Raw genomic sequence first — 20,974 nt, 5'->3', positions numbered from 1 at the left:
ATTATAAAATAAACAATGATCACATTATACTCTAAAATTCAAATTATAATTTACTGGGAACAAATTTAATTCTTGATTGTAGTACTTTCAGCACTAGTGGGCATTAATGTTTTAGTTAAAAAGGATCAATTAGTTTTCCTTTACATGGGCTTTTTGTCAAAGTGGACTTTTGTTGCCTTTATGGATCGCAAAATTAATGCAAACTTATTTTAAAAAACCGAAACCAAAAACCATATATTAAACAGAAAGTGAAACTTCCAGATGTTTCTATTTCAAAAATGAATGTATGTGTATTTGTGAGAGAGAAAAAGAGGAGCAAGAATAAATGTTTATCTTTAGGGATCTTTAGATAACTTTTTTAAAAAAAATGTTTATTTTTAGGGATAAAGATAAAACATTTACTCTTCCTCCTCTTTTTCTCTCTTACAGATACACATTTGTTTTTGAAATATGTTTATTAAAAAAGTATTACAAATGTTTACACACTAAACTATTTACACAAGTAACCTACCTGATTTTAGTCTAATGGGTTAAAACTACAGAAAAAAAGAAAGAAAATAATTGTCAATGATTTTTTTTTTTTTTTTTCAAACTTAGGAGACAGCTTTCTCTGTTGCTCAGGGTGGAATGCAGTGGCGTGATCATAGCTCACAGTAGCCTCAAACTCTTGGGCTCAAGCAACCCTCTTGCCTCAGCCTCCTATCTGGGACTACAGGTGTGTGTCATTACACCTAGCTGTATTTTTGTTTTACCTTTTATTAGCTTTTATAGAATACATGTCAATATTGGATTTTATGCTTGAACTTGGGAGGCAGAGGTTGCAATGAGCCTAGATTGTGCCACTGCACTCCAGCCTGGGCGTGAGAGTGAGACTCCATCTCAAAAAATAAATAAATAAATAAATAAAAATATATTATATATATATATAAAATATATATATGATTTTAAATAGGTTTAAGGACCAAAGAGTTGTATAAAACTACAGGGCAAAAACGATAGGTTTAAGGACCAAAGAGTTGTATAAAACTACAGAGCAAAAACGGGCTGTAGATACAATTCTACAATGAAGAGATCTGATAATTATTACATATTAACCACATGGCCATGCTTTCCACAGCCAATACTGGAACAATTTGTCATTTTTTCTTTGTTTTAAGGAGACAGGAGATTGCTCTGTTGCCCTTGGCTCACCACAGCCTCCATCTACTGGGCTCAAGTGATCCTCCTGCCTCAGCCTCCCAAGTAGCTGGGATTACAGGTACATGCCACCACACTCAGCTTTTTAATTTATTTTTGTTGAGACAAGGTCTCACTATGCTGCCCAGGCTGGTCTTAAACTTCTGGCCTCAAATGAGCCTCTTGCCTCAGTCTCCCAAAGTGTTGGGATTACAAGTGTGAGCCACCATATCTAGCTAATCTGTCATTGATAAAATGCAGTGTGAGGTTCATATAGGTGACCCCATCACCTATATGATGCTCCTTGCTGAAATGTTCGATCTGAATCTAATCACGGATTGACATAATCACTGAATTAAACTTGCCAAAGAAGTCAATGTCAAGAATTGCAGAGGAAGGCAGTAGAATGCTTTAGATGGAGGGAGACCAAAGACACATAACAGCCAAAAGTAATGTGTGAATCGACTAAGTCTTGGATCAAAAGGCAAGGAAAAGAGACACACGCAGGCAGAAATAATATATTTGGAAAAATGGCATTTTATGTTCGGTGTTATCAAATTCATTCTCATTTTATTGGGTGTAGTAATAGTGGCAGAGCTGTGAAAGCAAACATTGTGAAGACACATATTAAAGTATTTAGGGGTAAAGTATCATGTTTGAAAGTTATCTTCTCATGATTTGACAAAAGATGGAGAGGAAAAGAAAATAGAGATAGGATAGAAAAGGGGAAAAGAAGGAAAGAAGGATGAAGAAGGGGAGAGATAGGTAAGACAAGACAAGAGAGGGGGTAGAAAGAAAAGGAAGCAGCAAAAGAGAGGAAAAAAAGAGGAGGGAGGAAGGAAAAGGGGAGAGGGAGGGATGGGGGAGTGAGGGAGACAGTTTGAAAAGATGTTAACAAGCGGAGAATATATTAATAAATGTGGAAATACACAAGTATTTACTATGCTGTTTATTCTGTCCTTACATCCTATGTGACGTAAAAAACTTTTCAAAATACAAACTATAAAACCAGATCTGAGTCTAAAATACAAATGATCAAATTATTTACATAAGAAAAGTTAAACAAAGCAAGAAAAATGTGGAACACAAAATGAATTAGGAAGAAGAAGAGAGAAGTGAAAATTAGGATCTGAAAGAGGTTTAGGAGAAAATCAAAGGACATACTTCATATGTAATAAAAGGAGTATCTTTAACTCAAAATGACCTGAATTAGGTAATTGATTTGTAAGTTAAACTTCAATGCTAATTTTGGCTCTAATCAACTATATACTCCCCAAAAACCTCACCTTTCTTACAGAGGTCTTTCTTCTATACCTTTTCAAACAATAGGAATTTTTTTGTTCTCTAAATCTCAATTTTAACCTTTCTGAACTCCACATCTAGATTTTTGGAAAGGTAAAGTATTAAATTCCAATTACTATAAAAATCAAACTTAAAAGCATTTCCTATGCACTGGCATACAATGATCTAAAATCTAATCATATTGATTCTATTGTTTTAATATAAAAGAAATTAATTTTCATAGTACACATAAATATTTCAGTTGACTTCCAGCAAAGAAATATTTACTGACCATGTTTATTAAATTTTATTTACATGTTACAGAAATAGGTAAAAATAACATTGAGTTCCCATTAAACTCGGAAATTTTTGTCCCAGAATGTCGTATTTCCAATAACACAGATAAGGGGTTGGCAACCAAGAGCCAAATACCAAATATTTTAGGCTTTGCAGGTCACATGGTCTCTGTCCCCACTACTCAATTCTGTCATTGTAGCATAAAAGTATCCTTATACAATATGCAAATGAATGGGCATTGCTGTGTTTCAGGAAAGCTTTCTCTACAAACACTGAAATTAAAATTTCATATTTTATGTTGCATGTTTAGTCTTTTTAATTTCTTTTTTTTTGAGACAGGGTCTCCACCCAGGCTGGAGTGCAGAGGTGCGATCTCAGCTCACTGTAACCTCTGCCTCTAGGGCTCAAGTCATCCTTCCACCTCAGCCCCCCAAGTAGCTGGGACTACAGGTGTGCACCACCATGCCCAGCTAATTTTTGTATTTTGTAGAGATGGGGTCTCCCCTTAAGCCCAGGCTGGTCTGGAACTCCTGGGCTTAAGCAATCGACCCACCTCAGCCTCCCAAAGTGCTGGGATTACAGGTGCAAGCTACCGTGCCAAGCCTACTCTTAAAAAATTTTTTTTTTTAAACATTTAAGAAATGTAAAAACAGGCAACAGGCCAAATTTGGCCCATAGACTATAGTGTGTCCATCTCTTACACGGACTGTCTTTAATTACTTGAAATGCTTACATTAAAACCCAATATTATTGCTTTAAATGGAAACTGGCATCCTGGATTAGATCCTATAATAGAAAAAGGATATTACTGGAAAAACTTGTGAAATCTGCCTAAAATCTGTAATTTAGTTAGTAGTACTATAACAATACTAACTTTTTTAGTTTGGAAATGTATCATGGTTATATGTAAGATGGTCACATGAAGGGAAGCTGAGGAATTATAAAACTCTTCTACAAATCTAAAAATATTTCAAAGTAAAAAGTTTTTTTAAAAAAAGCAATAGCTTACAATCAGGAGATCTTTATATCTTCTACATATATCAGTGTTGTCCCAATAGAAATTTCGATAATAGAAATGTTCTAGATCTTTGCTGTCCAATATGGTAGCTACTAGCCACAAGTGTTTTTTAAGTGGTTGAAATATGGGTAGCCTAAGAAGCTAACTTTTTATTTTTAAAATTTTCATTAATTTAAATTTTAAAAGTACACATGGTTATTGGCTACCATATGAGACTGTGTAGCTCTATTTAAAAAATTATTTTAGAAACAAAAAAGATAATGCGAAATAAAACCCAATTTTTAAAATCTGTTATTTTGTATTTGTAATAAACGCAAACTTTTGGTGACAGTACTTTATTAAATTAAAACATAAGAGACTTCTGAGAGAGAAAAACACACCTAGGCCAGGTGCTGTAGCTCACGCCTGTAATCCCAGCATTTTGGGAGGCTGAGGTGGGTGGATCACCCGAGGTTGGGAGTTTGAGACCAGCTTGGCCAACATGGTGAAACCCCATCTCCAGTAAAAATACAAAAATTAGCCAGGCGTGGTGGTGCATGTCTGTAATCCCAGCTACTCGGGAGGCTGCAGCAGGAGAATCACCTGAATCTGGGAGGCAGAGGCTGCGAGGAGCTGAGATCACGCCACTGCACTCCGGCCTGGGTGACAGAGTGAGACTCTGTCTCAAAAACAAACAAACAAAAAACCCGCTGCCTGGTCAGAAGGCTTATTTATGGAAAATTAAATAAAAACCTATTGCAGCTTTTTAAAAGATTTTTAAAAATAACACCATACTAAACACAAACAACAGCATCTGAGTCAATTAAAGCCAACAATCTTTGTCTATATCGCCCAGTCAGAGAGTAAAAACATTAGAAAATGACCAAGAATTTTCACATCACTTGTGCACATGAACAGCTGCAGAATATCAGAAAATATAAACTCACCTGAGGGACTTGGAGCAGGTCTCTGTAATGGTGGTCTAAAACCTGGAGCTTTGGAAGTATCAGACTGATGTAAAGGATCTGAATTTGGCAAATATGAGGATTTTCCTGATAGCATAGATTCTGGTGTTGACTGAGATGAAACAACAGATCCTCCCCAGAAGGCATGAGCAGAAGTAGGGCTGTTTTCAAACAATGTGCTAAAGGGCCCAAATGGTAAGGGGGCACTGAAATTGGGAGCAATAGGCTTATTTGCTGGATGTACTGAATTCTGACAAGCACTTTGTGTACTTAAGGTCGAAGGTAGCTGGACAGAAGAGGGAACACTGTGAGGTCTTTTAATGTGATTGACACTGAGGACTGCAACAGATGAATTTTGCACTGAAGCTGAATTCTTGTGAGGGGCAGTTGTGCCATGAGCGGGTGGTCTAATAGCAGGGGTTTCCATTTTAGGAGTAGGCTGCGGGCATCCCATTTGTGTCTGAGGCATAGGGTAAGTCACTGGGGCAGTAGAAGGCACCGCCACTGGAGCAGAACTTGTTGCTAAAGGGGGAACAGTCATTCTAACTTCCGGGGGAGGAACCTGAGACTGCTGAAGAGGTGGTCTTGGTTCCTGAGAAACAGATCCCGGAGGTTGCTGCTGATTAGAATGAGCTGATGAACTCCCAGAAGAACTGCTGCTGTTTGGAGGTCTAGTGTTTGTTGTTTCTACTACTGGTGGACTACCTGCTTCCTGTTCGGAGGAAGATGCCACTTTATTTGGAGATGCTGATCCACAATCCAAAGGGCTGTTTCTAGAAACCCCTCCTGGCTGGGCTGGTGGTGATGGGGAAGATGGGGATGATACTGGATAGTGTTCTTTGGCAGTAGGCATAGGATATGTGGCATTTGTGGGTGCAGTGCTGTTGTTGCTTGCCGTGGTTGTGACTGTTGTTGTGGTGGCATTGGATGTCTTCACAACTGTGACAAAAAGCTGCCTTCGGACAGAAGGTGAACTTGGACTGCCATTTGTAGATGTACCAGGCACCGTTGAAGCTGATGAACTGGTTGTAGTTGTTGGGCTTGAAGTTAAAGAACCTGCTGAATTCACCTGAGAACCACTGCTATTCTGATTGCTATGGCGAGGCACCATGTGAGGCTTAGGCGAGTTAGTAGCTCTGGCAGGGCTCAAAGGCCTGACAGGAAAAGGACCCCAAGTGGATTGAGCTGGTGGAAAAGTACCTCCAAAGTGGGTCATGGGCAACCTTGGTGGACGGATCTGCTGGAAAGTCTGAGCAGCAAGCAAAGCATGTGCAAACTGTGGAGGAGGATATGCTAATGGAAGAGAAACTGGAAAACCAGGCCTCACATTATTCACTGGGTTCTTAATGGTTTTGTGAGTGGATGCAGAAGAAATTGCAGGCACAGTGAGTGCTGTGGCAGTTTGAGATGTTGATGACAGAGCTACAGTTGTCATTTTAATTCCCATTAAGGAAGTGTTAGCAGCAGTGGTGGTAGGTGCTGATGACCCTATTTTGGAATTTGCTGAGGAGCTTTTCAAACGATTCTTTGGAATAAGTTCATCAATTTCTTTGTCTGGATCCTTGATCAAAGCATTAATCAATTGAGTTGCTTGTCTTGTCGATTCAGTGCCACCCCTATAAATTGAGAAAAAAAATTAAGTAGAATCGTCCCTCCTTTTGAGTATGTAAAGCGTTTTTAATATGTACGTATGTACACGAACACACACACAGTTTTGTGTGTACATACATACACACATACAAAGGACAGATAACAAAAGCTGGGCAGCCATTTTCTTATCATTCTTGAGGCATTCTACAAACAAAGCGATAAACTGTCCTGAATTACTACTTTTATTTTTCAGAGGAATAGTAAATGACTTATTTTTCAAAAATACATTTCACTATTGTTTCCTTAGACTAAGAAACCATTTTCCTACTGTAAAATACACTACGGTTAGAAAAACCACTGCACATAAAAGCCTATGTAATCCACAGTGTTACTGAAACATTTAATACTAAAAATATTGAAACAGTTAATCAACACTAAAAATAATACAAGTAAACAAGGAAAATAATAAAACCGAGTAAGAAAACAGTATTTTATATTAAATCTTGGTATCTGGGATGGCTCCATCTACTAAAAATTCATTAGTAGTCTTTCTATTAGTAGGATAATTATTGTAACTCCTCTGGGAAGATGTCTTAAAATGAGGCAGGAATCCTGATAGTGCCAACAATACCCATATAAAAGCTTAGTGCTGGATCTTCAGGAAAATATTTTATATTTATGGAAACACAAGGGAGAAATTACCAATAAAGGGTATCTAGTTCCCTCTTTTCTAGATAAGATGGGCTGTGGCTACCCGACTACCCAGGGAAAAACCAGTCAGAAGGAGAGGACAATGAATACAATTGAGATGGCTACTTGCTTTCTTATTTTTGAGGTATGATGTAATTATTAGCCCTTCTGTATAATGCAAAGGGGCATCTGCCTCACACAAACAAACTTATATCTGCCATCTAAAAAATATAAAACTCTTTTTCAAAGGAACTTGAATTTACTTTAAAGTAATTAAATATAGCTTCCTACATTCTTATGATTTCTTAGAACATCACTTTTATTTTAAGAATGTTCAGGCACAGACATACTCGATGGGTTATTCAAGATAAGTTGTATTTTCACTTCAGATTCAAATCTGAACTTAAATTCCAAAGACACAATCTCAGAGTTACAAATCTCAAAGGTTATTTGAGAAAGACAAAAACCCACTGCTTAAAATGTTAGAAACGTCCTCCCTGAAAGTCTCAGAACAAATTTTTAAGAATGTCATATAAACAGTTTATGTACAGAAATTATTTATTTAAACCTTTGCTACACATGCATACAAAATTCCTATAAAAGTCTCTAAAACACTTCACAAAAGTGTATTAACTAGGAAAAAAGAAAACTATAAAGTTTACCTTCTCAAACACTAACAACATTCCCATTTTAAAAAGTATACTATGTAACACAAAGTTCCACTGAAAATTCATATGGCTATATTTTATTAAGCTACAGTGCAATAAAATAAAGGAAGAAAATGTAAGAGACAAAGTTTTGCCTTATAGTGATTATCCGGTCTCCAGTCTTGTCTTTCTGTTTATCGATATCTATGTGTGCACCAGTAAACTCCCGAATAGCGTTGATATTACAGCCTCCTCTTCCAATCACTCTGGATATCACAGTTGATGGAACAGATACTTTCTTTGATCTGTTTAAAAGTTGTATATATAAATTAAGATTAATCATTAACAATAGTTATTGTAATTTTAAAAAGGGGAAAGAGTATTACTAAAATGTTTTTCTATAAATACAGAATATTGTTGAATAAGCCTCATCTATTCTAGATGAACAGAGAAAAGGCAATCAGGAGCAACAGACATGTAAGCTTTATTATAGCTTCTCATCTCATTATCAAAGATTGTTTGCTTTGTTGATCATCATTCTTGACTTGTATCTGTTAAGCATGTACTATGTAGACACGTGCTGTGCTAATGCAAATACTAATGGTAAATAAGATAGACATGGATTTCTGCCCACATATATAGACTATGTACACACTAATTATGAAAACACCACCATGTCATGTGTTGCAATAGTGTGTACACACACACGCACACACGTATAATATATATACACACATATAGATATATATGTGTGTATATATATTATATATGTATGTGTATATATATGATGGTTGGGTATCTAATCTAGCCTCAAGAGTCAAGAAAGACTTCTTGTGGGCCCCTTTGGTGCTTTACTCATATGCTTTTTTTTAGTCTCTAATACATATAACTCAAAGAGTGATATTAAAATTTCATGACCGGGCATGGTGGCTCATGCCTGTAAATCCCAGCACTTTGGGAGGCTGAGGCAGGTGGATCACTTGATGTTAGGAGTTCGAGACCAGACTGGCCAACATAGTGAAATCCCGTCTCTACTGAAAAAAATACAAAAATTAGCCAGGCATGGTGGTGTGCGCCTGTAATCCCAGCTACTTAGGAGGCTGAAGCGGGAGAATCACTTGAACCCAGGAGGTGAAGGTTGCCGTGGACTGAGATTGCACCACTGCACTTCATCCTGGGCGACAGAGCAAGGCTCCTTCTCAGGAAAAAAGAAAAAAAAAATTCATTACTTCCCTGTATTCTTCTAGCAGCATTAAAATGACTATCCACAAATATGAAAACTTTCTAAAAATCTTTAATAATGTCCGGAAAAAGAAAATCCTACTAGAATTTAAAAAGCAAAATCTGAGGCTGGGCATGGTGGCTCACGCCTGTAATCCCAGCACTTTGGGAGGCCAAGGCGGGTGGTTCACCTGAGGTCAGGAGTTCAAGACTAGCTTGGCCAACATGGTGAAACCTCCTCTCTACTAAAAATACAAAAAATTAGCCAAGCATGGTGGCATGCACCTGTAATCCCAGCAACTCGGGAGGCTGAGGCAGGAAAATCATTTGAATCTGGGAGGCAGAGGTTGCAGCGAGCTGAGATCACGCCATTGCATTCTAGCCTGGGCAACAGGAGTCAAACTCCAACTCAAAAAAAAAAAAAAAAAAGCAATATCCATCTAATACTTGCAAAATTACATTTTAATTTTTAACATTCAGGTCCAGGAAAGGTGAATATCGATTTCCTTTTTTTTTTTTTTTTTTGATAGAGTCTCGTTCTGTACCCAGGCTGGAATGCAGTAGTATGATCATAGCTCACTGCAGCCTCAAACTCCTGGGCACAAGCAATCCTCCCACCTTCCCCATGTAGCTGAGATTACAAGCACGAACCACTTGCTCAGCTAATTTTTAAATTTTGTTTTTAGCAGAGATGGGGTCTTGCTATGTTGCCCAGCTAGTCTCGAACTCTTGGCGTCAAGTGATCCTCTTGTCTTGGCCTCCCAAAATGCTGGGATTATAAGCATGAGCCACAGGTGTCAGGCCCAAATTCCTGATAAGCTGATTAAAGAATATTTCTAAAAGAAATACAGTATAAAGTTCTCAATAAAGAGAAACAGTCAAGTATAGTTCAAACAAGTAAATTATTTATTGAGAATGGTTAAGTATTAAAATTGTCATATTTTCTAAAAGGAAGGGCATGATCCCTGTTCTAAGTTACCTGACAATTACTTTTTCCCTAAGGGGCATGATAATCAGCCAGTGATCATCATTTCCAAATTAGTGAAAAACTTATTTGTATAACACAACATTAAATGCATATACAAAAACCTTATTTTTTTGTACAAAAATCTACAAAATCTATACAAAAATCTCTTATTATTGTACAGAGAATATTCTGATGATGTGATTTCAATTAATCCAATAGAGTGTATGTGAAGGAGTGAACGAGAGAATGTGTTTATCATGTGTGAAAAAAGAGACAGAAATAAACATAGTTATGACGGGGGCAAGATTTGGTCCAAAATACGGAGAGAATAAACCAAAAAACTGTATACTGCACTTAGGGATTAACAGTAGTTACTAAGTTTGGTTCACCATAGCTTTTGTTTCAGACAATCAAAAGTTTAAATTTTTATGAAATTTCTGGAAAGTTCTTTAAAATAAGTTATCAAAGAGTTACAAAGGATCACATTTTTTCCAGATTTCAGGTGTCTTACCTCCTTTTAAGTTTCTGGGATATTGTATTCCTACTCTTGGATACATATTATTTTTAAAATCCCAGGCAAAACAAAATATTTTTATCCTGAAACCCTTAAAATGAAATTATCCTATGATTTAAAGACAACAGTTACTATTATTAGATCAACAATTTAAAATCATTACCCACTCATTCATCAAATATTTACAAGTAGCTTTTATAATAATTCTTTGTATTATATAGGGCTTTGAGATAACAAAGCTGAAAAAGACACAATCTTAAACAAATTCCAATACTTTTGAGGGGCCAAATTAACATGTAATTTTTTTTCATCTAAAATATAGCACAGGCTCTTTCTGTTGGTCAAATTTAGCCTTGAACCATCAGTTTGTCTGTAACTTTTAGAAGAGTAGGAAGAATTTAATTACAAGGTAAATAACACTTGACTGTGATATATAGCACATAAAAAGAATGAGAAAAACAATTACTCACCTTCTTACAACTTCTTTCCATCCTTCTTCCCTCTTTTGCCCACGCTTAGGACTTGCTACTGTTAACTTCCCATTTGGAGAGGAAAGGGGAGATGGACCAGATTTTGTACAAGTAGATAGAGAATTACTGGTCCCTTCATTGATAGTTTCTGACAATCTTTAACAGAGAGAGGGAAAGTACATTAAATACGGAACAGATGTAGAATTTTAAAATGATAAAGGTAGTCTACTACACAATTTTTTAAAACTTATTTTTAAATAACAAATGACGACCTTATTTTTCACTTCTCCTCATATTTAGCATATAATATAAAGAGCTTTTTTTTTCTTTTTGAGACAGGTCTCGCTCCGTTACCCAGGCTGGAGCGCAACAGTGCAATCACAGCTCACTGCAGCCTTGAGCTCTCGGGTTCAGGTGATCCTTCTGCCTCAGCCTCCCAAGTAGCTGGGACCACAGGCGCATGCCATCACATCGGCTAATTAAAAAAAAAAAATTATTTGTAGAGACAGGGTCTCCCTATGTTGTCCAGGCTGGTGCTGAACTCCTGGGCCCAAGCAATCCTCCCACTTTGGCCTCCCAAAGAGCTATTATTATAAGCATGAGCCATTGTGCCCAGCCTAAAGAGCCAACTTTAAGAAGATACTATCTAGGGTACACATTTAGCAGAGTTGAATCACAGTAATAACCCCTTCAAAACCAGAATCCATACTTTTCATGTGCTAAGTTTAACAACCAAAAAAAAAAAAAAGAAATTATATAGTAAAAATAATTTGATGTCTCATTAATACAAAATCTAAGCAAAAGCTTATTCTTCAATTCAATTGAAACTGTACCTTCTTTAGCACAAAGAAAAATCCTATTTTGCAAGCTGTGAATTTACTTTCTTTACCAAAAAATTCAGTAATAAGGTATTTCATGACACTATAAACATTGAAAATAAAAATTGGAACTAACTTTATTGAAGCCTTGCCAGAAACAGATTTTCTCTCTTCCTTTGGAAATGTAACAAGAACCGATGGCTGCTTTTTGCTGCTCACAGTGGTAGTGACCACAGCTGGTGAATGATTGTCACTCTTACGACTGCTGTTGCTGTTACTACTTTCATCGCTGCAGCTGGAAATCCTCATGTTATCACTGTCCCCACTCTCGCTGGTACTGCTGCTCTTGGATTCTCCATTCACCTTCTCTGGCTGACTGTATGAAATTGGTAGTGGATCATCAAATATAATTTGAACGTTTTCTGGAGTAATTTTATTTTTCCTGTTTTTCCTCTTTGAACTGGTTGTAGTTATGGTATTATTTCTTTTACCATGAGAACCTGCCAAAGTTGTCCAGGTTGCAGATATACCTATGGTAGTAGTGGTTGTGGCACTTGGAGGTTCTGTCAAGACTTCAGGCTCATCTGTAAAAGTAGCAATACTGAATTAGCAAGTTCTAAATGTTCCCAGAATGTATTTAGCTATAAGCACTTGAAGAAAAGAAAAACTCAGGAGAGATACTCTACTACTATTAGCCATGTAAGTTATTCTCACATTCATTGGTAATGAGTTGGACAGGACTGATATACTCTGTGTCCTCAAGTTCTGTTCAAAGAACAGCAGGTAGTTATAAAAAATGTTTTGGGGGGCATTTCTGGTGCTGGCGTGGCTCCAAGAAGGCCATTCAAGCCAGCACTCTTCCACCTGCTCCTTAGAGAAGGGAAGATGAGTGAGTCGAGCTCGAAGCGCAGCCAGCCCTTGGCCTCCAGGCAGGAAATGGACAGCACTGAGAAGTCGGGCAGGGGCAGGCCCCGCAAGCAGCCTCTGGTGAGTCCCAGGATAGCACTGGTAGGGAGTCAGAAGGAGCCCAGTAAAGTGCCAACACCTAAGAGACCTTGGGGCCAACCAAAGGGAAGCAAAAACAAGGGAGCTGCCAAGACACGGAAAACCACCACTACTCCAGGAAGGAAACCAAGCGGCAGACCCAAAAAACTGGAGAAGAAGGAAGAGGGGGGCATCTCGCAGGAGTCCTCGCAGGAGGAGCAGTGACCGTGTGTGCTGCCTGTGCCTCATTTGAAGGAGCATCTTCCTTCTGGGACTGGACAGCTTTTGCTCTGCTCCCACCGCCCCCACCCCTTCCCCAGGCCCACCATCACCACTGCTTACGGCCACCACCTCCATCTTCCACCTGTACCCTCACCACCACACTACACAGCACACCAGCTACTGCAGGGCCCCCATGGGCTGAGTGGGAAGCAGTTTTCCTCAGGCCTCAGTTCCCAGCTCCCCCTGCTGACCCACGCATACACACGTACCCTCCTGGACAAGGCTAACATCCCACTTAGCCACACCCTGCACCTGTTGCATCCCAACTCCCTTAGTAGTAGCAACATTGCTCTCTGGGGTTGGGGCAACCTCTCTGATCCTCCACTGTTCCCTCTGGCTTCCCAGAGTGTGGCCTGGGAAGGTTCCCTGGCCTTAAAAGGGGTCCAAGCCCCATCTCATCCTGGCACGCCCTACTCCACTGCCCTGGTAGCAGGTGTGGCCAATGGAGGGAGTGCTGGCCCCAGGATTCCCCCAGCCAAACTGTGTTTGTCACTACGTGGGGCTCACAGTTTTCATCCTTTCCCACCTCCCCTAGTCCCTGCACTAGGTTGGATAGTCCCCTTTGGCTACAGGAAGGCAACAGGGGTGTGAGCCTCCTACTCCCTCTTCACTGTGGCCCCAGCCCCCTTGCCCTTTGCTTGGGATCTGAGTACCTATTGAGGTGATAGAGATGCAGTCACTTATTGTCTAGGTGAGGCCCACAAGTCCTGTGGCCACCGCCTGAGGTGGGCTGGGGCCGCTCTCCCAACCTTACTTTGCTTCCACCACTCGGCCATTTCCCCCTCCTCAGAAGGGGCACGAATAGCAAGGAGCTCACCCTGCCTGTTCCCAACCCTCCTGCTCCTCCCTGCCCCCTAAGGTTCTGGTTCCATTTTTCCTCTGTTCACAAACTACCTCTGGACAGTGGTGGTGTTTTTTGTTCAGTGTTCCATTCTTCGACATCTGTCATTGCTGCCGCTACCAGCATCAAATGTTCATCCTCATTGCCTCCTGTTCTGCCCACAATCCCCTCTCATAAGATACTCTTCGTGGGGAAGAGGGGCTGGGGCATGGCAGGCTGGGTGAGTGACTACCCCAGTCCCAGGGAAGGTGGGGCCCTGCCCCTAGGATGCTGCAGCAGAGTGAGCAAGGGGGCCCGAATCGACCATAAAGGGTGTAGGAAGCACCTCCTCCTCCTGCTCTGCTGCGGAGGGGTAGCCATGATTTGTCCCATCCTGGGGCTCTCCCTCTGGTTTCCTATTTGTAGCTACTTGAATTAAAAAAAAAAAAAAGTGTGTGTGTGTGTGTGTGTGTGTGTATATATCCTTTTCTCAGAGAAAAAAAATTTGGAGGACAGTTTGGAAAATATAAGTATTACTGTATATTATGTATTATTACATAATTATTAAATTTCTTAATGTTGCAGTTATGTAAAATCATGTCCTCTTTCTGGGAAATACGTAATCAAGTATCTAGGGGTGATTTCACGTGATGTGTATAGCTTACATGTAAACTACTCAAAAAAAGAGAAGACATATCCCATGTGTGCCAAAATGCTTTAAAAATGTAGGTGACATAGAGGTGTTCACCATATTAATCCTTAAACTTTTCTGTAGTTTGAAAATTTTCAAAATAAAAGGCTGGAGAAGGGAACTTAAAAAAAACAAAAAACAAAAAACAACACAAACACACATACACACATTGCATGCACATATTTTTGGTGGTTTCATGGCAATGGTTCCTTCCCACAATACAGTCAGTCCTCTTTATCCACAGATTTAACCAACACTAGATTGAAAGTATTCGAAAAACAAAACAATAAAAAAATACAAATTAAAAAAACACAGTATAACAACTATTTACACAGCATTTACGTTATATTAGGTATTAGAGGTAATATAGAGATGATTTAAAGTATATGGGAGAATGTGCATAATTTTTATGCAAATATTACACCATGTTATATAAAGACTTAAGTATCTAAATTTTGGTATCCATGAGGGTCCTGAAAACCATTCCCTGTGGATATGAAGGGACAGGATTACTATACTTCCATCCCAAATAACCTTTTGATTACAACCTAGTTAAAAATAATTCCCTCATTTGAAGAAATTGATGATCTGAATTGTAGATGATATTATGAAATTACCATTTATAATACCTAAAACGGTATTATGATGATGTAAGCAAATGTCATTCTTGGGATGTGGGCTTAATTATTTATAGGTGGCCAGCGCAGTGGATCACACCTGTAATCCCAGTACTTTGGGAGGCTGAGGTGGGGGGGATCACTTGAGATCAGGACTTAGAGGCTACCCTGGCCAACGTGGCAAAATCCCTTCTCTACTAAAAATACAAAAATTAGGTGGACGTGGTGGCGCATGCCTGTAGTCCTAGCTACTTGGGAGGCTAAGGCAGGAGAATAGCTTGAACCCAGGAAACAGAGGTTGCAGTGAGCCGAGAGCACGCTACTGCACTCCAGCTTGGGCGACAGAGCAAGACTCGGTCTCAAAAAAAAAGAGAAAAGGACTTATAGGTGCAGTGTCAGGATGTCTGCAATTTACTTTCAGATGGCTCAGAAAAAAATATGTGGAAGTACTTAAAGAGAAAAATAAAGCATATATGGTAAAATGTTAACAATTTTGTCAATCTAGGTGTAATGTATTCAGGTATTCATTTTATCATCTGTCAACTTGTCTGTAGGTTTGAAATTTTTCATAACAAAGTTAGGGAGGAATTCGGTCAACAACAAAAAAAGCATATATCTTTTCTTTTCTCTTTTTTTTGACACAGGGTCTTGCTCTGTCACCCAGGCTGGAGTGCAGTGGTGCCACATCATGGCTCACTCCAGTCTCAACCTCCCAGGCTGAAGTGATCCTCCCACCTTACTCCCTTATTCCCAGTAGCTAGCTGGGATTACAGGGGTATGCTCCTGTGCCCAGCTAATTAAAATTTTTTTTTTCTTTTTTTGTAGAGACAGTCTCACTTTGTTGCCCAGGCTGGTCTTGAACTCCTAGACTCAAGTTGACTCTCCCACCTTGACCTGCTACAAATGCGGGGATTATGGGCGTGAGCCACTGTGCATGGCCTATCTTAAGGGTTTAATAACTTAAAAGTATATTTTCAAGAGTGACAGATAATCAAGTAAATATAATTTTAACTAGAATATAAAACAAATGGGATGGTTGTTGAGAAAATACCTTCAACTTTAAGCTTTTCTTTTTCTTGAGCAGCTTGGAGTTCAAAGTTTTCTTTATTTTTGGCTTCGATTTCTTCTAGTTTTCTTCTTTGCTCTTCCTTTTTCTTCCTTCTCTTCTCTTTTCTTTTTTCTCTTTTCGCAGCCAAAGCCAGCCTCCGACTTTCTTCCCTTAACTGTTAAAGATCAATAAAGCAGAGATATAACATTGAAATTTACCCTGGAGAAAAAGTTGACACATAATCATTTAATAATAAGGAAACCATGATATCATAAAATTCAAAGTCATCTAGTTCAATTCATTGTTTTATCAAGATCATATTCAAACCACTCTAAAGAGACATTATTTTTACAATATCAAGATCAAATTAACAATATAAGACTAATTTTAAAATGGGTAAATAATAAACAAATACGTAGCTTTTAATCATTAAGGACATGTAAGTTGAACTGACAAAGAACCATTTTTTGATCATTAATTTGGCAAAATTTAAAAAAGCATCAGATATCAGCACAAGTCTGAGAAACTGAATTATCTCCTATACTGCTGTCGGCATGAATATTTACATTTTAGAAAAACTAATTTGAAAGGCTCCTAAGAAAAATTACAAACTGCTTATCCTAACAACTTATTCTATAAAATGTCTATCTCTAGTGAAAAACTCAAGGGTTCAGCAATTTTCTTTGCAAATTGATTATAATGGCAATACATGGCAACCAGGTAAATCTATCAATGGGAAGGAATAAATTAACAGGATATATTAACAGAATACTAGATAGCCACCATACGTACTTGGGAAAATGCTTCCAGTTTACATTTGTTAGGAGGAAAAAAAGGCACACTGAAGACTAATAATCACTTTTATGAGAGAAGAGAACCCTCTTTGTGCATCGATTTGTATAAACACAGAAAAACCCCATAAAAGTTATAAATAAAAGGCTAACAGAGACTACCTCTGGAGGGTGGAACAGGAAGAGGGATAGCAGAAAGACGGTGTCTTTCAATTTTACTTTATATAACTATACATTGTTTCTATTTGTTAAAATGAGTACATTATTACTTTCACAGTCAAAAAACTAAGTGTAGGTTTAAAAGTCCAAAAATATATCTTAATAAACTATTTAAACTGTTAAATTTTCATTCTTGGTTCATAAAGGTATGAAAATCATCTTTAAACTCTGTCTGCATGTCACCTAAAAGATGTTTCTTAAAAACTATTCTCCACCCATAATCTAGCATTCTGAATTATTTTATGTGTATTTTAAATATGTGTAAAAACAATGTCAGTTAAGGCACGGAGCCTACAACACGTAAAACCAGTCCTCACAAATTCATAAGCCAAACAATATTTAGTTTCCACTCAAAAAAGTCTGACTTCATCTTTTAAGTGTTGTGCTTTTGCTAGATACTCTCTGTCCTGCCTTTCAAATTAACCTTCTCTTAGGTTCTTTTTTTTTTTTTTAAAGCCAAATTTAAAAAGTTTTGATAACCCAAGACAGTCAAACCAGCTCTCAGCTAGGTTCTTGAAAAGTTTGGCCCACCACCAAGTTTTCACACCCTGGGGCAATGCAACATACTTACCTTAGGCTAGGTGAGAGATAAGTCTTGTTCCTGAAAAGGGAAACATTGAAGGAAAACCATGCAGAATACCCATACTTTCCCAGGCAGACGGATTTTAGGAAAGAATGCATCTAAAAGCTAAAGATACAGAAACTGCCTGCATCCTAACCCTGGAAATTTATGCTGGACTCCCAGAAAGCTCCAATCTGAAGATCAGTAGAGGAGGAGCTTTTATCCCTGCTGAAGTATTAGGAACAAAATAGTAACTGATGACCTTTACTCCCTGGATCACCACAAGGGAGGAGTAATATCTGATTGGTGAGTTTGAAAGAAGCAACTGAGCATGTGTGACTCAGCTCATTTGAGCCTTGCTTATGTGTTTTCTCCACGTGGACCCCAGTGAAGGAGGTAGAAGTGTGGTTGTTCTGTCTAGCTTTGACTTTGTGGAAGAGGTAAGTAGGTGTAAGAGGGAGAGGAGGAGTGAAAACGAAGGTGAAATGTGCACCAGAAAAGCGTATTAACAAAGCAGCTGTGGCTACAAGGGTGTATTAAGTCTCTCTCCTTCAGGATTAGGAATAACAAAACCAATATTTTATCTGTGTCATACCTGTTTGGACAGAAAAATCCCCGGAAAGGAATGGTTTGGGGGAGGCTCAAAACAGCAAATGAAGTTTTAGAGTTTTGGCTCATCCATGATGGGTTGTTCATTTTGCTGGAATTTTGAACTTGTCTGGTAGCAGGAGCTAATTATGACTGCTATTTAAGTGGGGGGCGGGGGGGATTTGGGGGTGGAGAACTTTTTTAAAAGTATAAGAGTTTTAATTCAGAAACCAGGATTTCATTTAAGCATATATGTGCTAGATGTTGATGGGGGTGGTAAGTTTGGGTAGGTCATAGGGTGTGGCTGGGTCTTAGATATGCAAATTTCTCAGGGTGTGTAGAGTCAGTCAGGGGTAGCCCTTTGGCAAGAGTAATTTGAGTCTGGATTATCCAACTTCAGAGTTTAACCCTAAGAGGTAAGTATTTACTGGTGTCTAAATTTTGAAGTTTTAATGCCGATGTTTTGATAATCTGATATATTTTACTAACCCTCTTAATAGTCACTAAGAGTAGGTAGGGCACTAATTCAGAGGTCCTAGGGAAAATTTCTGGGGGGGAGATACCAAGCTATGGCTACAAAATGACCCAACTTTACATGGCATGGAGCTCTAAAAGTAAGCAGAATTAGCAAGTGTGGATCAACAGATACAGGAAAAGAGGCATTATAAGTTTGCAGGTGGTAGCTGAAACTAATAAATGAGGTAACCAGAGGAAAAAGGTATAACTGTGAGGGTCTATAAACATACACACATATACCTACTATTTTGCTATATATAATAAAATATATAAATATTATACATATATATATAGAGAGAGAGAGTTTATGTGTATATGTGTGTGACAGAGAGAATATCTAAGGGGTAAAGGAAGAACAAATGAAGCTTCTGAAAGGCATAATCAGATAGAGGAAGACAAACAGGAGAAAGCAACTCCAATGGGAGAAGGAAGGCCAGATCAACACTGGTAAACCTCATAAAAGTGGGCATCAATAAGAATTGAAGAGGTAAATGGATTTGGCGTGCTTTGTAACTGAAAACAAACAAAAAATAAAATTAAATTAAAAAAAACAAGGATTTGTCAGTTGAGATGCCATTGGTTACCTCCACCACAGTTAGTTTATTGGAGAAGCAGGTCACATGGTTCTGAGCCGAGATTTAATTTAAAATAGTTAATAAGACACAGAGATTATTATAAGCATTAAAAGAAAAGCAAAATACTAAATTTGGGAAAAAGTTCCATTAGGATAGAGCTACCTTGATTGTACCTCTGCCTTGACTGAAGCTGTAGGTAGTGGGTAGGAGTTAGTAAAACAGTAGAAATTGAAGATAAAGGCATAGGGAGAGGTGCTAATAACTGATAGAAAAACCCAGACAGCATATGGAAAGAGTAACTAAACCATGAAGATTCAAATACGTCCAGAGGCATAAGAAAATACAACTAAAAACTCAGTCTCACTTTCTATATTTTGTCTCACTTTCTCTCATAAGCCTATATCTCATTTTACTTGGAGAACTGCTGTCATGTTTGTTAGTGTATGTGGGGGAGGTTAGAGGCTTTGAGAAAAAGGGTCAAGTTGTAGAATAACTTCACTGTGGAATGGGAGAGGGCACTAACCCAACTGATGACTTCTAATTGAGGGCTCAGGAAACAAAGTGACACTTGGGAGTTAGGCTTTATAAAATGAGAATTTAAGGAATTGGGGAGAGCCAGTCCAGACTAAACAAATACTGCACTGCAGATTTGGATATATGAAAGTGAATGGGATATGTGAGGAGTAGAGAACCATAGTGAAAGATGAGCCTGGAGAAATAAGAGACGAGGACCTGAATGTTTAGAATTTCCCATGCAATCAACAAAGAGGCACTGTGGGTTTCTGAGGAGAAAGTAAGGCGTCGCACCTGTGTATTAAAAAAAAATATGTGGGCTCATGCCTGTAATCCCAACACTTTGGAAGGCCAAGGCGGGCAGATCACGATGTCAAGACATCGAGACCATTCTGGCCAACACGGTGAAACCCTGTCTCTAGGAAAAATACAAAAATTAGCTGGGCATGGTGATGCATGCCTGTAGTGCCAGCTACTCGGTAGGCTGAGGGCAGGAGAATTGCTTGAACCCAGGAGGCGGAGGTTGCAGTGAGCCAAGATTGCGCCACGGCTGTCCAGCCTGGCAACAGAGCGAGACTCTGTCTTTACAAAAAAAAAAAAAAAGAAAAAAAAGTGAAACTGGAAGTTACAGTGGAGCAGAAAAGGAATACTGAAGACAAAAGAGAGGGACACACACACACACACAGGGAGACTTTTAAGAAGCCAAATGCAAAATTTTGAGTGAGAAGTGACCACTCAGAGAGGAAGTGGATGGAACAGAAGGCAGACACAGAGACTGCCAAAGCTAAATAAAAGGTGATGGTAGTGATGATGATAATGATCATGATGACAGTGCTGATACAGCCAATACATAGAGGGTCGAATATGTGCCAGATACTGGTCTAAGTTAACTTACCAAGTTAATTCACTGACTGGATGTAAAGAATGGGAGGCAAAAATAAGTGAGAACCTAAAGGTAGCATCAAGATTTCATTTCTCAATAAAGAGTAGTAAGATCAACAGAAGAAAGAGATCAAGAAGTTTCAAAGGAAGGTAGGGAGAAGATCCAACAAAAATTTTCTGGTAACTTGCTATATGCTATGCATGGTTCTAGTTTCATCAGTAAAACGGATAAAACATCCCTGCCTTCACCAAG

General features: G+C 38.6%; 2 protein-coding genes across 5 annotated transcripts in view; one reads left to right on the top strand and one right to left on the bottom strand.

Annotated features, from left to right (window-relative positions):
- The window catches only part of ANKRD17 (ankyrin repeat domain 17), a 183,961-nt gene that overhangs the window by 11,266 nt on the left and 151,721 nt on the right, over nt 1-20,974 (bottom strand). For all 4 annotated transcript variants that reach the window (XM_025384928.1, XM_025384929.1, XM_025384931.1 and 1 more), the window contains 5 exons: nt 16,079-16,250; nt 11,770-12,217; nt 10,816-10,971; nt 7,799-7,948; nt 4,699-6,332 (listed from right to left, as the gene is read on the bottom strand). In XM_025384928.1, coding sequence (XP_025240713.1) covers nt 4,699-6,332; nt 7,799-7,948; nt 10,816-10,971; nt 11,770-12,217; nt 16,079-16,250 — 2,560 coding nt within the window. The remainder of the gene's footprint in view (nt 1-4,698; nt 6,333-7,798; nt 7,949-10,815; nt 10,972-11,769; nt 12,218-16,078; nt 16,251-20,974) is intronic.
- Nucleotides 12,380-12,843, top strand: LOC112624432 (high mobility group protein HMG-I/HMG-Y-like). Its single transcript, XM_025384932.1, has one exon. The coding sequence runs from the start codon at nt 12,519-12,521 to the stop codon at nt 12,840-12,842; it is 324 nt and encodes a 107-aa protein (XP_025240717.1). The 5' UTR covers nt 12,380-12,518; the 3' UTR covers nt 12,843.

Source organism: Theropithecus gelada, chromosome 5, assembly GCF_003255815.1.
Source record: "Theropithecus gelada isolate Dixy chromosome 5, Tgel_1.0, whole genome shotgun sequence".
NCBI classification, from domain to species: Eukaryota; Metazoa; Chordata; class Mammalia; order Primates; family Cercopithecidae; genus Theropithecus; species Theropithecus gelada.
The sequence above is the reverse complement of the archived record's forward strand: the minus strand, read 5'-3'. Positions and strand labels throughout refer to the sequence as shown.